The sequence below is a fragment of the Puntigrus tetrazona genome, chromosome 19 (assembly GCF_018831695.1).
Source record: "Puntigrus tetrazona isolate hp1 chromosome 19, ASM1883169v1, whole genome shotgun sequence".
Lineage (NCBI taxonomy): Eukaryota > Metazoa > Chordata > Actinopteri > Cypriniformes > Cyprinidae > Puntigrus > Puntigrus tetrazona.
The window spans coordinates 4552614-4573447 of NC_056717.1; the positions used below are offsets into that span (position 1 = coordinate 4552614).

The 20834-nt window shown below is 38.9% G+C and overlaps 1 protein-coding gene across 1 annotated transcript; it reads left to right on the top strand.

Annotated features, from left to right (window-relative positions):
- The first annotated feature begins 18 nt into the window (after positions 1 to 18).
- Positions 19 to 20832, top strand: cpsf1 (cleavage and polyadenylation specific factor 1). The gene is made up of 38 exons (XM_043217587.1): positions 19 to 179; positions 401 to 587; positions 1417 to 1444; positions 1548 to 1681; positions 1766 to 1846; positions 2204 to 2355; positions 3438 to 3584; positions 3671 to 3810; positions 4647 to 4757; positions 4834 to 4927; positions 5033 to 5120; positions 5206 to 5337; positions 6280 to 6331; positions 6415 to 6506; positions 7000 to 7074; positions 7828 to 7908; positions 9325 to 9417; positions 9509 to 9622; positions 11017 to 11158; positions 11243 to 11421; positions 12116 to 12255; positions 12344 to 12530; positions 13369 to 13575; positions 13647 to 13736; positions 13828 to 13971; positions 14615 to 14767; positions 14910 to 15026; positions 15611 to 15701; positions 15778 to 15862; positions 16234 to 16375; positions 16917 to 17069; positions 17158 to 17334; positions 17956 to 18022; positions 18669 to 18716; positions 18815 to 18970; positions 19054 to 19183; positions 19933 to 20071; positions 20566 to 20832. The coding sequence occupies exons 2-38, from the start codon at positions 444 to 446 to the stop codon at positions 20611 to 20613; spliced, it is 4353 nt and encodes a 1450-aa protein (XP_043073522.1). The 5' UTR covers positions 19 to 179; positions 401 to 443; the 3' UTR covers positions 20614 to 20832.
- Positions 20833 to 20834: the final 2 nt, after the last annotated feature.

A 20834-nucleotide genomic window follows, 5' to 3' on the forward strand; every position in this document is an offset into this window, starting at 1 on the left:
CGCGCGTGTCGGACGCATTTCCGCGCTGCGCCGCCGCCGCGAGGCATCCTGGGAAGTGTAATGAATGAGAAAGTGCTGTCCACTGTGCTGATAATGTGCTGAGCTCGGGGTTAAACGCGTACATTTATGAGAGCCGCGACTCATAGGGCTCATTCGGAAAACTGCACAACAATCCGCCGGTACGTTCGCCTTAGCTTCGCGTGTCTGCAGATGGTGTTCACCACGATTTAACGCAGCTCGCTAGCACATTAGCATGATTTGAGAGGCGTATAATGTCAACAAACGCTCGTGAAGAAGAGCGAGTCACTAGAAGTGTGTGTTTGGTGGGGTTTGTAGAGAGTGTGGAGCTCTAGTCCTCACAGTCTCTCTCTCTCTCTCTGTGTGTGTGTGTGTGACTCAGGTGCTGAGGAGAGCCGCTCTTCATCTTCCTCGTCCTCTTCATCATGTACGCGGTGTACCGTCAGGCTCACCCGCCCACCGCCGTGGAGTTCGCCGTGTACTGTAACTTCATCTCGGGCCAGGAGAAGAACCTGGTGGTGGCGGGAACCTCTCAGCTCTATGTGTACAGGATCATCTATGATGTGGAGGTGAGGGGGCGCTTCCGTCTCTGTTTCGTCTAAAGTGTATAGCTCTATAGTGAGTAGGCGTAACTATAAACACTAAATGGCAATACATGCTGTCTGCAGCCAAACCAAAACGCATTCAGACGCCCCACGTTTAGTGGATGGTGATAAAATATGACAAGAAGTCGTGTTAAACCGTGTCAGGTCTCGCGCATCTTGATAATGTCAGATGAGGTGGGTCTGTTTAGTGAGGACGGATGAAAGCTGTCAGCTGTTGAAATTAAGTGCACGAGCAAGCAAAGCTTAATTTCGTTCAGGCTGTGGTGTAAAAAGTTTGCATTAGCGATTAAAGAAAAACCAAAGCACATAATAACGTTTATATACACGCATGCACACCTTGTGTATATATATATATATATATATATATATATATATATATATATATATATATATATATATATGTGTGTGTGTGTGTGTGTGCAGTTACATTTGTTACAAAATGTGTGTTACATGCACATTGCACACATACATTCATAAAATGCAAAGACTAGCTAAAATAAAAAGCAAATCCGAATGTTGTATCATTTAGACCCCAATGTTAATATTTAAAAAATATTAAATACAATAATTGTTAGTTTAATAATAAACACACACTTTTTTTCCTTTCTGTTTGCTATTATTTTAAACCTTAGAAGTGTGTTTGTGTTTTTATCTTTATAAAGCTCTTTTTAAATATCTTTATATATTTATGCTTTCTTTATTTTTTTAGAATAACTTTCAGTCGGTTTGCTCCTGTTTGGTTTAAATGGCTCGTTATTATAAACATTAAAATTTTTCTCTTATTGCATTCTAGAGTTCTTCAAAATCAGAAAAGTCGTCAGGTAAGACTTTGAATTACAGTCAAGCATCCTGTAAATTAAAATGGATTTTACTGCTGTGTTATTATTATTATTATTATGATGATGATTTAATAATCAATTGTAGATGTTAAGAGCCGCAAAGAGAAGCTGGAGCAGGTGGCGTCCTTCTCTCTCTTCGGGAACGTGATGTCCATGGCCAGCGTTCAGCTTGTGGGCACCAACAGAGACGCCCTGCTTCTCAGTTTCAAAGACGCCAAGGTGCTGCGACTGATTCACAGCCACTTCCTGCGGGAGTGCAGCCTCGAAGAGTACCTAAAATCTGTGCCTTTGTTTTTCTTCCAGCTCTCAGTTGTGGAGTATGATCCAGGCACGCATGATCTCAAGACTCTGTCCCTGCACTATTTCGAGGAGCCGGAGTTGAGAGTGTGTACTGTGTGTGTGTGTGTGAGAGTGGGTGTGTGTGAGAGTGGTTGTGTGTGTGAGGGGTGCGTGTGAGGTGTGCGTGTGAGGTGTGCGTGTGAGGTGTGCGTGTGAGGTGTGCGTGTGAGGTGGTGCGTGTGAGGTGTGCGTGTGAGGGGTGCGTGTGAGGGGTGCGTGTGAGGTGTGCGTGTGAGGTGTGCGTGTGGAGGTGTGCGTGTGAGGTGTGCGCGTGTGGTGTGCGTGTGAGGTGTGCGTGTGAGGTGTGCGTGTGAGGTGTGCGTGTGAGGTGTGCGTGTGAGGTGTGCGTGTGAGGTGTGCGTGTGTGTGTGTAGTGATCGCTCTGTGTGCTGTGTGTTTCAGGAAGGGTTCGTCCAGAATGTGCACATCCCCATGGTGCGGGTGGACCCTGAGAACCGCTGCGCTGTCATGCTGGTCTACGGCACGTGTCTCGTGGTGCTGCCCTTCAGGAAGGACACGCTGACCGACGAGCAAGAAGGCATCGTGGGAGAAGGGTACCAACTATATTTTCTAGACGGATGCTGCCAAATGATTAACCGCGATTAATTGCATCCTAAATAAGTTTTTGTTTACAAAATATGCTTGTGTACTGCGTATATTTGATGTCTATATAAATACACACATACAAATGTATATATTTAAGAAAGTTATATTTGCATATTAAATATATTTATCTGTTATATAAATAATGTAAATATAGATACTGTGTGTGTGTGTATAGACGTAAGAAATATACACAGTAGACACACAAATTATGTAAAGAAAACTTTTATTTTGGATGTGATTAATCACAGTTAAGTATTTGACAGCACTAGTTTAGATTTTTGTATTTTTTAAATATGTATGGGTAGTTGACAAACAGCCAGAAAAAAATGCTTTTTGTAAAAGATCGTTGTTGAAGAAGAAATGCATATATTTATGTAATGTTAAGTCTAATCTATAAAATATAAAGAGTCTAATTTAGTTTCTTTGCATTTCCTTTAAAAGCATTTTTTTACTGAAGTGTACCATAAATTTGTCTTGGTTTTTGTCTACATTATGAGCGTGTACTGTGTATATTTATTATGTCTGTGTGTATCTATGTATGTGTATATAAATATACATGTACACACAAATATACACAGTACACACTCATATTATGTAAACAAACTTTTTTGGATGCGATTTGTTTGAAGAATTTATTTGATACAAAAATATAGTAACAATAATAAAACTTGAAAATATTTTTGCAATTTAAAACAACTGCTTTTTATTGTAATATATTTTGAAATGTACTTTATTCCTGTGATGGACAGCTGATTTGTCTCGGCTTTCAGTGTCACATGATCCTTCAGAAATCATATGCCGGTTTGCTGCTTGAGAAACATTTCTGATTATTAACAATGTTGAAGAAAGTTCAAAAGAATAGCATTGGCTTGAAATACAGATATATCATCATAATTGTATCAACGGTCACTTTTTAGAGTCCATTTAATGCGTCCTAGCTGAATGAAAGTATTAATTCGCAGACTTTTCTCAGACACTGTTCAAATTGAACTGGTATTTGTTCATCGAGATCTCGTTTCTTCTTTTTTAGGCAGAAATCAAGTTTCCTTCCCAGTTACATCATCGATGTGCGTGAACTGGACGAAAAGCTGCTGAACATCATCGACATGAAGTTTCTCCACGGTTACTACGAGCCCACGCTGCTTATTCTGTTTGAGCCCAATCAGACGTGGCCCGGGTACGACCGTCTATCTGCTCTTCAACGCTTGTCTCGGTCTTTAGCAGCACACGCTGATCAACAGACATGTTGTTTGTTATGTCCAGGCGTGTGGCGGTGCGTCAGGACACGTGTGGTATCGTGGCCATCTCTCTGAACATCATGCAGAAGGTCCATCCGGTCATCTGGTCTCTCAGTAACCTGCCCTTCGACTGCACTCAGGTCATGGCTGTGCCCAAACCCATCGGTAAAACATCTTCCTCACGCACCTGCCTGAGCTCCATACAGATGCTCATCTCTGCTTTTATGGCCGTGCTTCTCTGTTGTCAGAATATATGAAGGCCACCTAGCCTTTGTTTTGTTGTCAAATATTATTTTTTTTGTAATGGCATTCCACGTTTCTAAGTAAACAGAGATGGTCATCTTTTCTTCCACACTTCTATGCAATTTTTGATAATATTTAGGAAATATTACAACTCAGTTTCTACCAATTTAAATAGTAAGCATTAGTCAAATACACATTTTTGTATTTGACATATATTTACAAATGCACATGGCATTTTAAGACTTAAAAAAAAAATATATATATATATATATATATATATATATATATATATATATATATATATATATATATATATATATATTATTATTATTATTATTTTTTTTTTTTTTTTTTTTGCTCAGGTCCTCTAGTTGAGAACCACTGTATTATTTTGGCAGTATATATGTTATAGGTATTAGGAAGATTTTCTTTTGAAGTTAATGAGTGTTTATAAGTCATATCAGAAAAATTAACTTCTTGTATTTCATCTTTATGTTTGAAAGCCTGTTTCAGACAGCCAATGAGCTTAATTCTGCAAGCATGATATCATTTATTTCATAAAAGTTCAAATGTGAGGCGAGCAACAATAATTTAAAGACCTTTTTGGCTCATCTCAAGTATCTGAAATGCGTTGGAGATCAGTTTTGTTGATATATCTCACCAGCGTTTAGCATCTAAGGAGCTCCAGTACTTCAGTGCGGCTCAAAAGCATCTCAGCGTCTCCTCGAGCTGCTTGAATGATAATATTGTGTGTTCAGGTGGAGTCGTGGTGTTTGCTGTGAACTCACTGCTGTATCTGAACCAGAGCGTTCCTCCTTTCGGAGTGTCTCTCAACAGCCAGACCAACGGCACCACGGCTTTCCCCTTGAGTAAGTCCCGCTGAGTCGTCTTCACCGTCTTTACTGGGGGCCCTTTCACTCTAACTCGATCTCTTTTGCTCCTCAGGGCCACAGGAGGAAGTGAAGATCACGCTGGATTGTTCTCAGTCATCCTTCATCACCTCTGATAAGATGGTCATCTCGCTGAAAGGAGGAGAAATGTGAGACCTTTTGCTTTTATGATGCTTACGCTTACATTTCAATCACTTAGCAGACTTTTTATGACTTTGACCCACGTTTGTTGAGCGCGTCTTGTCGTGTTGCAGTTACGTGTTGACGCTGATCACAGATGGCATGAGGAGCGTGCGAGCGTTTCACTTCGACAAGGCTGCCGCCAGCGTCCTGACCACTTGTGTGAGTGATCGGCATCAGTCTGGAGTCCTCTGCGCTTGACCACGCTCGCTCGCTCACCCCCTCGTCTCTCTCTCTCTCCTCTCAGATGACCACCATGGAGGCCGGGTATCTGTTCTTGGGCTCTCGTCTGGGCAACTCACTGCTGCTCAGGTACACGGAGAAACTCCAGGAGACGCCAATGGAAGAGGGCAAAGAGAACGAGGACAAAGAGAAACAGGTGTGTGAACCGCTCTGTAGAGAAGTGCACTTGAGCATACTTCTGTGGAGATTTAGAGGGATGTTAAATGAAATGTACACTAAAATAGTATAGCAGTAATAGTAGTGTACACATTATAGTATTTATTGCAAATAGTTGAATTTTAACCCACTTAAGTAGCACTTTCAGTCGGTAAACTAAAATGTGCTTTTAATGTAATTGCTACTAAAACACCTTTTGTGGTGTATTTAAATATATTTTTGCATGCTTGGAATGATAAATTTAAATGTTTGCTTTAAATGCAATGTAACACAGTTAAAATGATAGTCTTTACATGTGCTTTAGTATGTTAGTAAACACGTCAAAATAAGTGTATTCATTAAAACACAAATGATAATGGCAACAGAGTTTAAAATGCTCTTAAAAAATAAAAAAATACTTAATTTCGGTGTGCACTTTTTAAAACTCTACTTAAGTGCATTAAAAACTCATGAAAGTGCATGTAAGTTACCTGTTATTTAATTAATATTACATTTTCTGTAATAAGAAAATAGTGCTGTCAAACAGTTAATTGCATCCAAAATAAAAGATTTTATTTATATAATGTGTATTTTTATTATGTATATATAAATACACATCCTTACAGTATATATTGTGAAAATATGAACATGTAAATACATTTATATGTTGTATATAAATTTAATATATAAACACAGCATATGTTTCTTAAATATATATTTGCATGTGTATACATAATAAATATACACAGCGCACATGCATTTTGCATGCGATTAATCCCCAATTTTTTTTTTGAAGCACAAAAAAAACTACATACTTCTGCTTAGTGTTTGAAGTGCACTACAAGTTTTGTACAATTAAGCACACTTTTGTAATAAAAAATAAGCTTTGTAAGTAGGATCTGAAGCTTCTTACTCATATCACATGCCTCCATCGGTCTTCCAGGAAGAGCCACCGAATAAGAAGAAGCGTGTGGAGTCCATGGCTAACTGGGCAGGTAGTGTAATTAACGGCAGGCTGGTATGTGTGTGCTTCAGATATCTGTGCTGCTGTGTTATATGTGTGTGTTGCTGTGTTCAGGTAAGTCCAGTCTGCCGGACGAGCTTGATGAGATCGAGGTGTACGGGAGCGAGGCTCAGTCAGGCACTCAGCTGGCTACTTACTCGTTCGAGGTAATCTGCTCTCAGTAGCGTATGCGTATGAAACACATGTATTAAAGTAGATGTGATGTTTTATTTACATGGCTCACTTTACTCTACACTGGACAATTTTGCACTAGTCACTTTACATTGAACAATTCACAACAGCCACTTTATACTTTATATTTTATAATTTATATTTTATACTTTGTACACTATATATATATATATATATATATATATATATATATATATATATATATATATATATATATATATATTAATTAATTTATTTTTTCTTCTCTTGTATACTCTTTTATATATTTCTTAAAAAGTTGTCTCCTATTCCTTTTAATTTTTAACTTTTAATTGTCTTATCTCTTATTTATAATGCCTGCACTTTTTCTTCTTTCTTTTTCCTTTCTTAAGTTTTTAGACGCTGGACGGTTGTAAAAAAAGCATTTGACTGCATGTCGTACCATGTATGTATGTGTATGTGACAAATAAAATTTGAAATTGTGTCTAGGTTTGTGACAGCATACTGAACATAGGACCCTGTGTGAGCGCCTCTATGGGAGAACCGGCCTTCTTGTCCGAAGAGGTATGGCTTGTTTTTTTAAGCCAGCCTTTAAGTTCGTATCTCGGTACCTCCATAGGCAAAAAGAAACATGTATACGTGTATTTGTCATCATGGTAATCTTCACAAATGCATGAAAGCGTAAAGTACAATAGCAGAAAAGCATTAAAACAATCAGCAGAAGTCAAAAGCTAAACATAGGTTCACATGGCCAGCGTCAGACAGCTCTTTATTTAAAGTCATTTTCCCTGTAGCTATGAGTAGCTTGTAAGAGCGTGATTATGAACACAGTGAAGCTGTGAAAGTAACTGCAATTAGGTGAGGATGCTTAAAGTCCTCTGAGGTCACATTTACAAGTAAAAGATAACCAAAAACACACTGACTTGCAATGATGGAGAGAGTGGTGTTAAAATACTAAGCTGTTTCTAGGTTTTTGCCTAAACTAAAATACATAATTTCTGCATCTCTCATGAAGTGAACTCAGTAATCATTTTGCAAAAAGTTTTTTTTTAAATCATAGGTTAAAGTAAAAAAATATGTGCTTGTTTGTTTGTATTGCATTTTTTAAATAGTTTTTGCCATTTAAAATAGCCTTAGATGCTGACATAGCATTAAATAAATAGTATTTATTAATATTAAGATACTAAGGTATTTATAGGATACAGCATATGACAGTAAAAAAGATCCTCAAACATGATTCGTTCCATTAACAGGTGGCTTTGTGAAGCTATTTGTTTCTGATTAATTCTGACGCGATATCAATTCTTCCGTCGTCAGTTTCAAACGAACCCAGAGCCGGATCTGGAGGTGGTGGTGTGCTCGGGATACGGCAAGAACGGAGCTCTCTCCGTGCTGCAGGTATGATTGACGCGTGCCGCTCCTGCGCTCGTGGACGCATGCATCGCGGCCGTGTCCGTGTGAAGTAAAGATGCACAGCACGCGGCCCTGCGGTGGTGAGGCTCGTCTGCCGCGGGCCGCCGCGGTGCTACAGTGACGTCTGGGCTTTACCAGGGCTGCCTCAGAGATGGTTGGAGAGGCCTTTAAAACACCCGAGATACAGCAGAGAGTGCATGCGTTCGTCTGCTCTGTTCACACCTGGTGTTGACTTGCGTCTCGGTTTAACGGTGTGTGTGGTCCAGAAAACATCCCAGTATGCATCTGGTGAAGATGCTTGAGTCAGTATTTAATAGCACGAAATTCCAGTGGTCCCGTTTTAACGGTGTTATTCTAACGTTTTAAGGAATGAGTAGTTTTGATTGGATCACATGAAAGCGATGATAATATCAGGTGTGAATATGACATGAATCTGCTTGCGCTACATGCACAGATCGGATCGCAAATCATGTTTCTGGTGGGAGTACATTTCAGTTGGGTTTTCGTCACGCCAGTTTCAACATGATTAAATTGTGACAGAATGTGTAGTGTTCGTTTTGTTTGGCATGTTCTTTCGTAAGGAAACCTATTAGTTTTATCATTTAAATATGCTAATATTTAAATGATGTTTAGATTGTATTTCATAAATAGAAATTATATTTTCTAATAATCTTATAACCAGCCTTTCTAAAATAATCAGCATTAACCAGTCACTGTGTTTGATGCTTGGCTGAATAACAAAAGCATTTATTTCCGGTTGTGCTAATTCTCATATCTACAAACAGCACATTCAGTGGATGAAGGATTGCTCTCGGTTTTAGTGGATTTCAAATGAATGTTTGAATCTTTGATTTGCATTGTGTGTGTGTACACCTCGACTAGTGTAAGATACACACTCTCAAAGGGGGGAAAAAAAATCCAAACGAACAAAAAAAGGTGACACTTTAGTATAGGGACCAGTTCTCACAAACGACTACTTGCTTATTAGCATGTGTATTACTAGAGCATTTTCTGTTTATTAGGACTTATATTAGCACATATTATTGCTTTATTCTGCATGACCATATTTTAGATCCCCGTAAACTTAACATCTACCTTACTAACTATTAATAAGCAGTAATTAGGAACGTATTGAGGCAGAAATCATAGTTAATAGCGAGAACTGGACCTTTACAAAAAATAAGGTACATTTTATATATTTTCACTGAGAAACAAGACAAAATTACAGAGTAAGGAAATTGCTGTTTGCTCTATTGGCTTTGTGTATAAATTTATATCTACGTTATGTATATTCACAGTATATTTGCCACTGACATTTTAGGAAGTCCGTATAAGTCAGCCATTGTGACTGAAATGATAGTAAGTTTGTGGTATTGAAGCGTTTATTTTTGTGTTGTGTAGAAAAGTATCAGACCGCAGGTGGTCACCACGTTTGAGCTCCCTGGATGCCATGACATGTGGACCGTCATATACTGCGAGGAGAAACCTGAGAAGGTGAGTCACGTTACGCCAGATAATTTCAAGGATAAATAATGGTGACGTTTAACTGTAAAGCGCTTGGCTTTAAAACTCTGTGTGTCTGTAGGCTCCCCCAGAGGGCGATGGCGAGGGTCCCGAGGAGGAGAAGCACGAGCCTACAGTAGAGGATGACAAGAACAAGCACGGCTTCCTCATCCTCAGCAGAGAGGACTCCACCATGGTAATCAAAAGCTGTGCTATTACGTATAAGATACTACTGTACTCTAGGCGTATGACGGGAACGGATTTTCATGTTTGATTCATCTAAATATTTTCAACTATATCTACGGCATGTTGTAGCCCAGATTAAAATGTTAAACGTTTTGAAAGTAAATAGCCTATTTAGTACAAATATTTTAATATTTGGCTCTGTGACGAACGCCGTACTAAACATATAGCTCTTTAAATCAAAAAAAGTAGCTTAGCTGCTTTGTTTCCATGGTAACCATTTCTGCTGTTTAGCGCCTTGTGCTTTTATTTCTGGCCGTTTTATTCAGTCGCTAAGCCATGCTTTTCACCTAAATTTGACAGCCTTCAGAATATTTTTTTTTGCTATGCATATATAAACACATATACCAAAAAAAAAAAAAAGAACCAAGCCTCGGCTTTGAAACAAAACTCGTCTTTGGCGGGGAAGCATTGTAACCTAGATATCACATCAATGGTGGGAAGAGAGTTAAGTGCTCATGATAACAATATACTATAGTATATACTATACAGAGACAGATTTAGTGAATTTGGGGCCCCTGGCAAATATAGGAACGGGGCCCTGTACATTTACACACACCCAGATCGGCCTTGCGTTTCCTTTATGGTTATGATGCTTGCTTCTGCCCGTCTGAGCCCCATACACACGTCCGGCGTTTCAACATTTTTCACGTACGTTATAAAGCGATTCATTCTTTTACAAGAAATGTGTTCATTTAACAGACACTTTTATTCTTTAATGTTGGTTGTGGACCACAAAACAGCAATTGATTTACCTTTTGAGATACAACCTTTAAACCTTTTTTCAAGAAAATGAATGAGTCGGAAGTATAATTGATTATTTTGTTATATTTACCTTTTTAGGCTACATTTTCGCGCGACAGGGCGTCTCACTTATTCTGAACATGAAAAAGGTTTTTTATTACGTTTGCTTGCCTCTCTGTGCCAACATACTGTATTTTGATGCAGCTACACTCTCAAAAAACTGTTCTGATTGATATATCTTACTGTTATTTTACTGATGAATGTGAAATAATGACCCATTAAAACTTCTTAACCAGCTCTACGGTACCTTCCAAGATTGATCCTAATTTATAATTGAGTCGTTGTCTGATAAAGTGAAATAGGCTACATATATGATAAAGACAGTAGCTGTGCTGTTATTTCGGCAATAATTGCATGTAAAACTAGAGAAGCAGCATATCTGTGTTTTATCTGATACTATATAGTAAGCAGGATGCTAGCATGTTCTTCCAGGCAGCTAGGTATTCCCTTTACTGCTGTCTCATATGAGCTTATGGTCTCATTGTGCTTTTTTGAGGCCGTTTATCGTCTTCCAGTTCTTCATTGCTCTTGCGGTGTGTTTAGATCCTGCAGACGGGTCAGGAGATCATGGAGCTGGACACCAGCGGGTTCGCCACGCAGGGTCCCACTGTGTACGCGGGCAACATCGGAGACAATAAGTACATCATCCAGGTGTCTCCTATGGGCATCAGACTGCTAGAGGGAGGTGAGGGGCCGCACAAGTATAACTGCGTGACCGTAAGATGACGGATCTGGAGTCTCATGCCGTCTCTTCTCTTCTTGCTCTCAGTGACGCAGCTCCACTTCATCCCTGTGGACTTGGGCTCTCCCATAGTGCACTGCTCTGTGGCCGATCCGTACATGATCATCATGACGGCCGAGGGAGTGGTCACCATGTTTGTGCTGAAGAGCGACTCGTACATGGGGAAGAGCCACCGGCTGGCGCTGCAGAAGCCGCAAATCCACACGGTCAGTCCATACAGACGTTACTGGTCAGACCTCTGGTCTCGGGTCACCACCAAGGCTGCATTTATTTGAGCAAGTTATCTGAAATGCAAAAGAGGTCCTGCTTTCAGAGAAAATTATTCACCAGAAATTTTATTTAAATTTTTGTTTTTTATTTAAATTTTTTTTAATGAAAAACAAGACAAAACACTCAAGGCATATCATTCTTTTTTTTTTTTATCAGTCTTTGATGCTCACCAAGGCTGGATTTGTTTTATTGTTGTTTATAAAAAAATTATTTTATGAATATTGTTACGATTTAAAATAGCTGCTTCCTATTTGAATAGATGACATTTTCAGCATCATTTATCAACTGCAAAAATTTTTATGAATGCTTTAAACGTATACAAACTTCAAAAACACAGAATGTATTTTTAATATAAATGTTTTTATATGTCTTTAATGTCACTTTTGATTAATTTAAAGCGTATTTGCTAAAAAAAATTGAATTAAAATATTAATTTCTTAAAAGAAAACATTTTGAACAGCAGTGTTATTTTATGCTGAATCTCATGAAAAACATGTAAATCAAAAAAAAAAATCTAAAGCAAATAAAGACAATCATATTTTCTTTGTGAAAATTAGTCTGTGGTGATTCTCTTGCTCTTTTTATTGTTGAATACCCTTTTAAAGTGCTCTCAATATTTTGTTTTTGCAGCAATCCCGTATTATTACATTATGTGCTTATCGTGACGTCAGTGGCATGTTCACAACTGAGAACAAGGTCAGCTTCCTGGCCAAAGAAGAAACGGCCATCAGAGCCCAGTCAGACACCGAGACCATCATCCAGGACATCAGGTAATGATGTCTCCGAGCACACCTCGGAGCTGCTCTCCACAGCTCATCTCATTAGTCACGAGTGTTTCTCTCCTCCTGGTGCTGTCAGTAACACGGTGGACGATGAGGAGGAGATGCTGTACGGCGAGTCGAACCCTCTGACCAGCCCCGGGAAAGAGGAGCCCAGCCGCAGCTCTGCAGCACTCAGCTCCTCTCAGACGGGAAGAGAGAGCGGCCAGAGCCGTCAGGAGCCGTCACACTGGTGCCTTCTGGTCCGAGAGAACGGAGTCATGGAGGTGACCGACATAGACACTCACGTGATTTTGTTTGGATTTGTGGTTAAAAGAATGTATGTTACTAATTAAGTTACTTTTTTACGCATTAAGATTATTGCTATCAAACAATTAATCGTGATTAAGCGCATCCAAAATTGTTTTTTTATATATAATATACAGTATGTGTACTGTGTATATTTATTATAATATATATTTCATGTATATATTTCAGAAAATAAAATCTGTATATTAAACATATTTATTTATATGAATATAAATATAGACATGAAAATATATGAATATAAATAGACACATGATTTTTTTTTTTATAAGGTAAATTTATTTATTTTTTTATAATTTATTTTACTTGTCATTATGATTTTTAAATGAAGTTAAAGTTAAAAACACTAAAACTGCAATATTGCAGAATTGATAAAGATCGTGTGACACTGAAGACTGGATTAATGATGTTGAAAATTCAGCTTTAATTCACAGGAATAAATTACTTTTTACAATATATTCACAAAGACCCTTTGTTTTCAATTGTAATACTATTTCACAATGTTACTGTATTTGTGAGCACATTAAATTTAAAAATTGCTATATATTTTTACTTTTTGACAAGTACTGTAATTTTTCATGTTTAAATATGTAATATTTAAAATTGCCTCACTGATTCTAAAAGCCCCTATAGACCCTGATATTCTAAACTACCCCTGAATTACCTGCAGTATATAGATGTGTTCAGATTTAGTCATTATTGGCTGTTTGGTTATTAAGCTTTTTATAGAGCATATGTAGAACATAATCCGATGTTAATGTTACACATTAAAAATGTGCATTGTGATTTGTTAATCAGATCTACCAGCTTCCTGAGTGGCGTCTGGTTTTCCTGGTGAAAAATTTCCCTGTTGGTCAGCGTGTTTTAGTGGACAGCTCTGCTAGCCAATCGGCTACTCAAGGGGAGCTCAAAAAAGAAGAAGTGATGAGGCAGGGGGAGATCCCTTTGGTCAAAGAAGTAGCTCTCGTCTCTTTAGGCTACAGCCACAGCCGTCCTTATCTGCTGGTGAGTGTTTCTCACAGAACCTCCCTGCTCTTCTGCATGAATGAGGTGTAATGTTGTGTATTTGTTAACAGGCACATGTCGATCAAGAGCTTCTCATCTACGAGGCCTTTCCTTACGACCAGCAGCAAGCTCAGAGCAACCTGAAAGTGCGCTTCAAGAAGGTACGAACTGACACTAGATACTCTCCACAGGACGTTTACTCCCGTGATGTTTGAATGATGGTGAGTGGAGCCTCTGTGTTCTTCCTCTCAGATGCCTCACAACATTAACTTCAGAGAGAAGAAGTCCAAAATGAGGAAGGACAAGAAAACCGACGGCCAGGGAGAGGAGACACTGGGGGTCAAAGGTCGAGTGGCAAGGTTCAGATACTTCCAGGACATCTCAGGATACTCTGGGGTATGTCTGTATTTGACTTGGTTTTAAAACTGGAATGTGTTTATTTTGTAAAAATCACTATGTGCATTTGCCATTTATTGTATATTATATTTCTGTTTAGCTCTTTTCATTTCAGTCTTAGGTTTAATTTGAAGTAGCAAAATTACTAAAACTATTTTACCTCACTTAGTTGTCAGGGCAGCATTTCAAAAAAAATTATGTAGTTTTTTACGTTTTCATCTAATTTATATTCCATTTAATTGCCCTTTTTTATTGTATGCTTTGTTGATCTCAAAATGTCTGGGAAGCAAGTTTGTTTTAGCATTATTATACTATTGTACAGTATCTTTTATTCAATTTTAATTATAATGTTAGTTTAGGTATTAGTCACTTTTATTTATTTATATATATATATATATATATATATATATATATATATATATATATATATATATATAATTTTTTTTTAAATTAAATTTTATTTATTTAGTTTTTTTCCGGCTTGATTTATTTCATAAGGAATTATTTTTACGTTTTTTTTAAACTTTGAGCGATCAACAACAACTGAACTGTCTAGTTATCAGAGCTGTTGTTAGACATTGGCACCAGGCTTGATTTTTGTCAGAAAAGAACTACATAAATGTTGGCGCTGCATGTTTTCCAGGTGTTTATCTGTGGGCCGTCTCCTCACTGGATGCTGGTGACCCCTCGTGGGGCGATGCGGCTCCACCCCATGACTATAGATGGCGCCATCGAGTCCTTCTCTCCCTTTCACAACATCAACTGTCCCAAAGGGTTCCTCTACTTTAACAAACAGGTACAAAAGAGCCCTAAGATCTACACTAGCGTTTGGTATTCGATCACATCTCGGAAGTGTCTTTCTTAATCAACTGTACCAGGATATCTGGAGAAGGTAATCTTGACAGGTTTAGGCTTAACTGAAGTGTTTGTTGCTTTAGGGCGAGCTGAGGATCAGTGTGTTACCCACATACCTCTCATACGATGCTCCCTGGCCTGTCCGCAAGATCCCACTCAGGTGTACGGTCCACTATGTGTCGTACCACGTGGAGTCAAAGGTAATGCACACTCTGTAGTAACTGAGCTTGTCTTGACCCTATTTAAACGTTTATATCATTTATACATTTACATTCCTTAATCTGAAAATCCCCTCACACTTTTCTAGACCTCTCTGGCTCTCTTCAGTGGAGCATAAAATAGTTTCTGTATTCATGAAGTTGAACTGGGAAGGTTACTGAACATTCATCAAAATATCTCTCTTTTGTGTTCTGCAGAAAAAAAGAGAGGTTGCAATCACGTTTACCTTTGCTCTGCAATGTTTTTAGCAGCCAAAATCCAGCTATTTTACCAAACATCTGTGAAATCGGTAACAAAAAAAAGTTCAACACCTTGGGTTGCCAATTGGTGGAAAATGCATCATATTGCAGCCAGAAAACAAACACGGCCAGAGATTGCAGATTCTACCCAACCTATAAAATGTTAGTTTTCATCTAAATCGACGATTTTAAGACGGAATATATAATATTAATATATAGTATATCCTCCACACCTTGCGGTGTAAAGCCCGTCCTCAATCTGCCGGTTCAATTCTACGCACCACGTGACGGCTGCCGTGTTAACGTGGAGGTCGTGTGTGTTTCAGGTGTATGCGGTGTGCAGCAGTGTTAAAGAGCAGTGCACCCGCATCCCCAGAATGACCGGAGAGGAGAAGGAGTATGAGACCATCGACAGAGGTGGGACGCCGTTTGCTTGCACGGATAAAGAGAGTGCGCGTCTCGTTCTGTATTATCTAAATGTCTGTTTTCTCAGATGAGCGGTACATACACCCTCAGCAGGAGAAGTTCTCCATTCAGCTCATCTCTCCGGTCAGCTGGGAGGCCATCCCAAACACACGGTGAGACGCACATTCACACAACTATTAAAAAATTAATAAAAATTAAAAAGAGTAGTGTGATCCTTTTGAAGAGATGCGATCACTTTTTGATGAGCAAGCTATTTGCCGTATTTGATGTGTCCTTATGAACATTTTGAAGCATATGTTTAGGTGGAATTGACTTTCAGTGGAGGGACAGAAATATATAACCCAAGGTTTTTAGGGTGGCCATATGTGCCATTTATGCACACACAGGCAAACATCCAAAACATGGACGTCATCATGATCATCATGGTTTTCTCTGGGTTAAGTGTTTTTTTTAATGATGTTGAGAATGACGGTCTTGCTGTGTGATGTGTCTGTTTAACGTTGTTGGGCCGTCTTTTGTTCAGCATTGATCTGGAGGAGTGGGAGCATGTGACGTGTATGAAGACGGTGGCTCTGAAGAGTCAGGAGACGGTGTCGGGCCTGAAGGGATACGTAGCTGTGGGCACGTGCCTCATGCAGGGAGAGGAGGTCACCTGCAGAGGAAGAGTGAGGCTTCACCTACACACACCTACATTTATTTATATATATATATATATATATATACGCCCCATTAAATAAGCTTTTTGATCAGCACTCAATTATATTTAGTTACCAATGTGATGCCGTCGTGGAAACGGATGAAGGTGAATTTACTTCAAAACATAAAATCTAAAGAGAGAGCGATATGTCTGGTCATGTTAAAACATTTGCAAGTGCGTTCCGGCCTGTTTTGGTTTGGGAAACCCGCCCACTGTCAGTTTCCCCAATCATGTTTCAGGGCCCCGAGTTGCCAGATGGTGGAAAACAAAGCGCATTTAATTTCAATCATGGAAGCTGGCAAACGAAATGGGTCTGAGCAGGAATCTGGCGACCTCTGTGTGTGTTAAGTCTGAGTAGGAGGGGACTTAATCAAAAACGCTTTAGTGTTTTGAATTTGGACTGCAATACCCAGTTCAACCACTCGGGGTCAATCCGATACACAGCACCTTTAAATGTGGACACCCGTTTCCTAAATCAGACTGATCTGGGTTTGTTTTCTCTCTGACAGATCCTCATTCTGGACGTGATTGAGGTGGTGCCAGAGCCTGGTCAGCCCCTCACCAAGAACAAGTTTAAAGTGTTGTATGAGAAGGAGCAGAAGGGGCCCGTCACGGCTCTCTGTCACTGCAGTGGATACCTGGTGTCTGCCATCGGACAGAAGGTAAACCACACACTTCAGGGTGCTTCATCACATGAAACACAGTGACGTTTCTGTTGATTCTGTATGATGTGTGTGTGTGTATGTGCAGATCTTCTTATGGAGCCTGAGGGATAATGATCTGACCGGCATGGCCTTCATCGACACGCAGCTCTACATCCATCAGATGCACAGCATCAAGAACTTCATCCTCGCCGCTGATGTGATGAAGAGCATCTCTCTGCTGCGCTACCAGGAGGAGAGCAAGACGCTCTCGCTCGTCAGCAGGGTATCTGATAAGAGTTTGCGCTTCAGTATCAGCCAATGGCTATGGTACCATCCACCTATATTTATGTTCAATTTGAGTTATCGCATAAAAATTCTAAAAATGTGCAAAAAAAACGTATGTTCTCAACTAAGTAGGATAAGTTTTTATCTGGTAAGAAAACAAGTGCATGAACTGCAGTGGAAACACTAAATACATTTCCTAATGCACATCAAAAAAGTCTCATCAAAGTGCTCCATTAAAATGAACTCCCAGAACTGCATTCCCAAACAGCAGGCTCTAAAAATAAGGAAAAAAAAAGTTCATCAACTAACTGGATGAAATCAATGCTTTATTTGCACATGTTACATGCGTTATTTCAATTTTTAGCATGGTTTAATTTAAAACTTTGGATGGAAACATAGCTAGTGGTACTCAATCCTTTAGGATTCAGTTGATTTAAAGGGATATATTTTATATAGAATTTTGTGCAGTATACTGAAATGATTTCACGATAGTAAATTATAACTAAATTAAACATGGTTTAATATTTAACAGTGCATTGTGACCTGAAGTGCGCAATATATGAAATGCATTCAGTTTGGATATAGTTCTTTTATTCCTCTTTTTGTTTTTTTTCTATAGGATGCAAAGCCCCTGGAGGTTTACAGCGTAGAGTTTATGGTGGACAACAACCAGCTGGGCTTCCTGGGTAAATGTTTAATGATGTTTTCACATAGAAAAATGGCATTTTTTGCACGATAAGATTACATACAAAGTCAAGTCATAGATGCAAATGGGTGCAATGCATTTTTGCACGAGTAATGATTAAATATTCCGTGAAAAACTCAAGTCATGTTGCAGATGCAAATGGGTCCAATGCATTTTGTAGTATTTTTTTGAAAATGACGCTTTTAAAATGTAATTGGCACAACATAAAACATTCCGTATAGTATATACTACAGCAAGTAACATGTTGCAAATATTCGTTGTCGCACAAGCCAATCGGCGAAGAGCTTAGTGACGTGTCCGGGTTGACATGCCCAGTTGTAGTAGAAAATTACATTTTTGAAAATGACGTTTTTAAAATGTTTTATTGGCACAACTGATGCAGAAAAAAAAAAAAAAAAAATATATATATATATATATATATATATATATATATATATATATATATATATATATATATATATATATATATATATATATATATATATATTTATTTTTTTCTTCATTCATGCAAGTGACTCAGCATTTGCTGTGCACTCATCATTACTCTTTTATTCTGTCTCATTATTACTTTAAACTCGCTGCTTCTTACAGATGTAACTAGTTTGACCTCTAAAACCCTCTCTCAGTTTCAGACAGAGACAAAAACCTGTTGGTCTACATGTACCTGCCAGAAGGTGCGTCGATTGTTTGATTCTTCTCAGCGTTACTGTGAGACTTCTCTCTTTCCTAGTGTCTGATATCAATCATATGTCCTTTACTGTACCGCCTCCAGCCAAAGAGAGTTTCGGAGGCATGCGTTTGCTGCGGAGAGCTGATTTTAACGTGGGCGGTCACGTGAACGCCTTCTGGAGGATGCCGTGCCGCGGCACTCTAGACCCCGCCAGCAAGAAGGCCCTGACCTGGGACAACAAGCACATCACGTGGTTCGGTGGGTCCCAGCAGTAACCCAGCGGTTCATGAAACACTACCTCTGAACCAGCGAGCCCAGTTTGACTGTGTGTGTCTGTGCAGCTACGCTGGACGGTGGCGTCGGCCTGCTTCTTCCCATGCAGGAGAAGACGTACCGCAGACTGCTGATGCTCCAGAACGCCCTCACCACCATGCTGCCGCATCACGCCGGACTCAACCCAAAGGCCTTCAGGTACTGAAGAAACCTCACAACGGCCCAGCTCTTGGCATTTCTAGGGATGTGGCGATATCAGTAGCTCATCGTTTCGTTATTATTGCGATACGAAGTCCACGATGCGGTATTTATTGCTCAATTTAAATCGACCCTATGTTCGTATTTCGTCTCCAACAGCAGGTTAACATGCATGCGAGGTTTTATAATATGCTTTTACATATGACATCAACATGAAACGACTTGGGATTTATTTAAAAAAATGATTCATTTCAGTGATTCAGAGTCGGCTCTTTCTTTTGAGAGACAATAACTTTATACTCGGTGCACTTTCAGATTTAAAACACTGCATGGTATTTTAATTCAGTTACACACTGGATGAAAGATTATATTTAAAAAATTCACAGTGAGGGCACTTTAAAAATAATAAAAAGAGAAATTAGTTGGGAAAACAAACCTTTTTTATGGTGTTAAGTGAAGTTATTTTATTTAATGCAAAAATAAAAAAAACCCTCTTAATAACCTTTTATTTTTTTCATTCAGTGGCGGAAACGGATAAATGGCTATTATTTCATGTCAGGCTTATTATTGCAGGGTTAATATTATTAATCTGTGAGGTAATATAGCAGAGTTAACATTGTCCAAATCAGACCATTATCATGCAAATTTAAATGAGCATTTCACAAAAATTCAAGTATTTCAGAAACGTCCAGTTTGAGGTGTTTTTAAGACACTTCCAGGTCAGATGTGTCATCTGTGTTGTTCTGCAGAATGCTGCACTGTGATCGACGGACGCTGCAGAACGCCGTGAAGAACATCCTGGACGGAGAGCTGCTGAATAAGTACCTGTACCTCAGCACCATGGAGCGCAGCGAACTGGCCAAGAAGATCGGCACAACATCAGACATCGTAAGTGCCGGAGACTCAGATCTTAGCTCTGCTTCATGTGCAGCCCAGAGAAAGCGCTGAAAGCGCCACCCGCTGGCAGAGAATAAATGAGCATCTTCGCTAAGCTCATCTTCTGTTTTTTTCAGACCAATGCGAATATTCTATTCTATTCTATATCCAAAAGCTTAAGATTTTGAAAATTTCATAAAAATAAAACTTTGTTTTTGTGTGAACCTTTGTGAATTTAGTTCAATATAGATATTGCTCTGTCCTTCTCATACAAACACCGTCGCCCCTTTGTTTTAAGGTGTCCTTGTTACAGTGTAATTATACAAGTACTATTAATATTAAAGAACTACATGTACTTTATGGTTTGGTTTAGGATCGCATAATTCCGCACAATTGTTATTATAAAAGTAAGGACACCTCAAAATACAACATCACCCTGCTTGAAACGTCACGCTCTTAATTATCTTTGAATTCATAAGCTCTCCTGCTTTTACCCTTTGTTTCAGATCCTGGATGATCTTCTGGAGATTGACAGAGTAACTGCTCACTTCTGAAGAGCTGTGCGTTTCATCACCCGAGGATCCTCTGCCCACTCTGTTTTATATTTCAATGTTTTGATAGAAAATTAAGAAACTTTGTCATACTGGGGTTTTTTTGTTGACCGAAAAAAAGAACATGCAGTAAATGGTATTGCATTTGTTAGAATATTTTGTAACAAAAAATATGAACGTATTGCCTGTTGACATTCAGAACAAACACGCCGATACTCCGAAGC

What these genes read in the sequence shown, in the direction of transcription:
- cpsf1 (XM_043217587.1), top strand. Translation starts at nt 444, where the DNA reads ATGTACGCGGTGTACCGTCAGGCTCACCCGCCCACCGCCGTGGAGTTC. An exon ending in GCGAGGAGAAACCTGAGAAG is followed by an intron (nt 9,418 to 9,508) that starts GTGAGTCACGTT and finishes GTGTGTCTGTAG; the next exon opens with GCTCCCCCAGAGGGCGATGG. An exon ending in ACCATCATCCAGGACATCAG is followed by an intron (nt 12,256 to 12,343) that starts GTAATGATGTCT and finishes TGGTGCTGTCAG; the next exon opens with TAACACGGTGGACGATGAGG.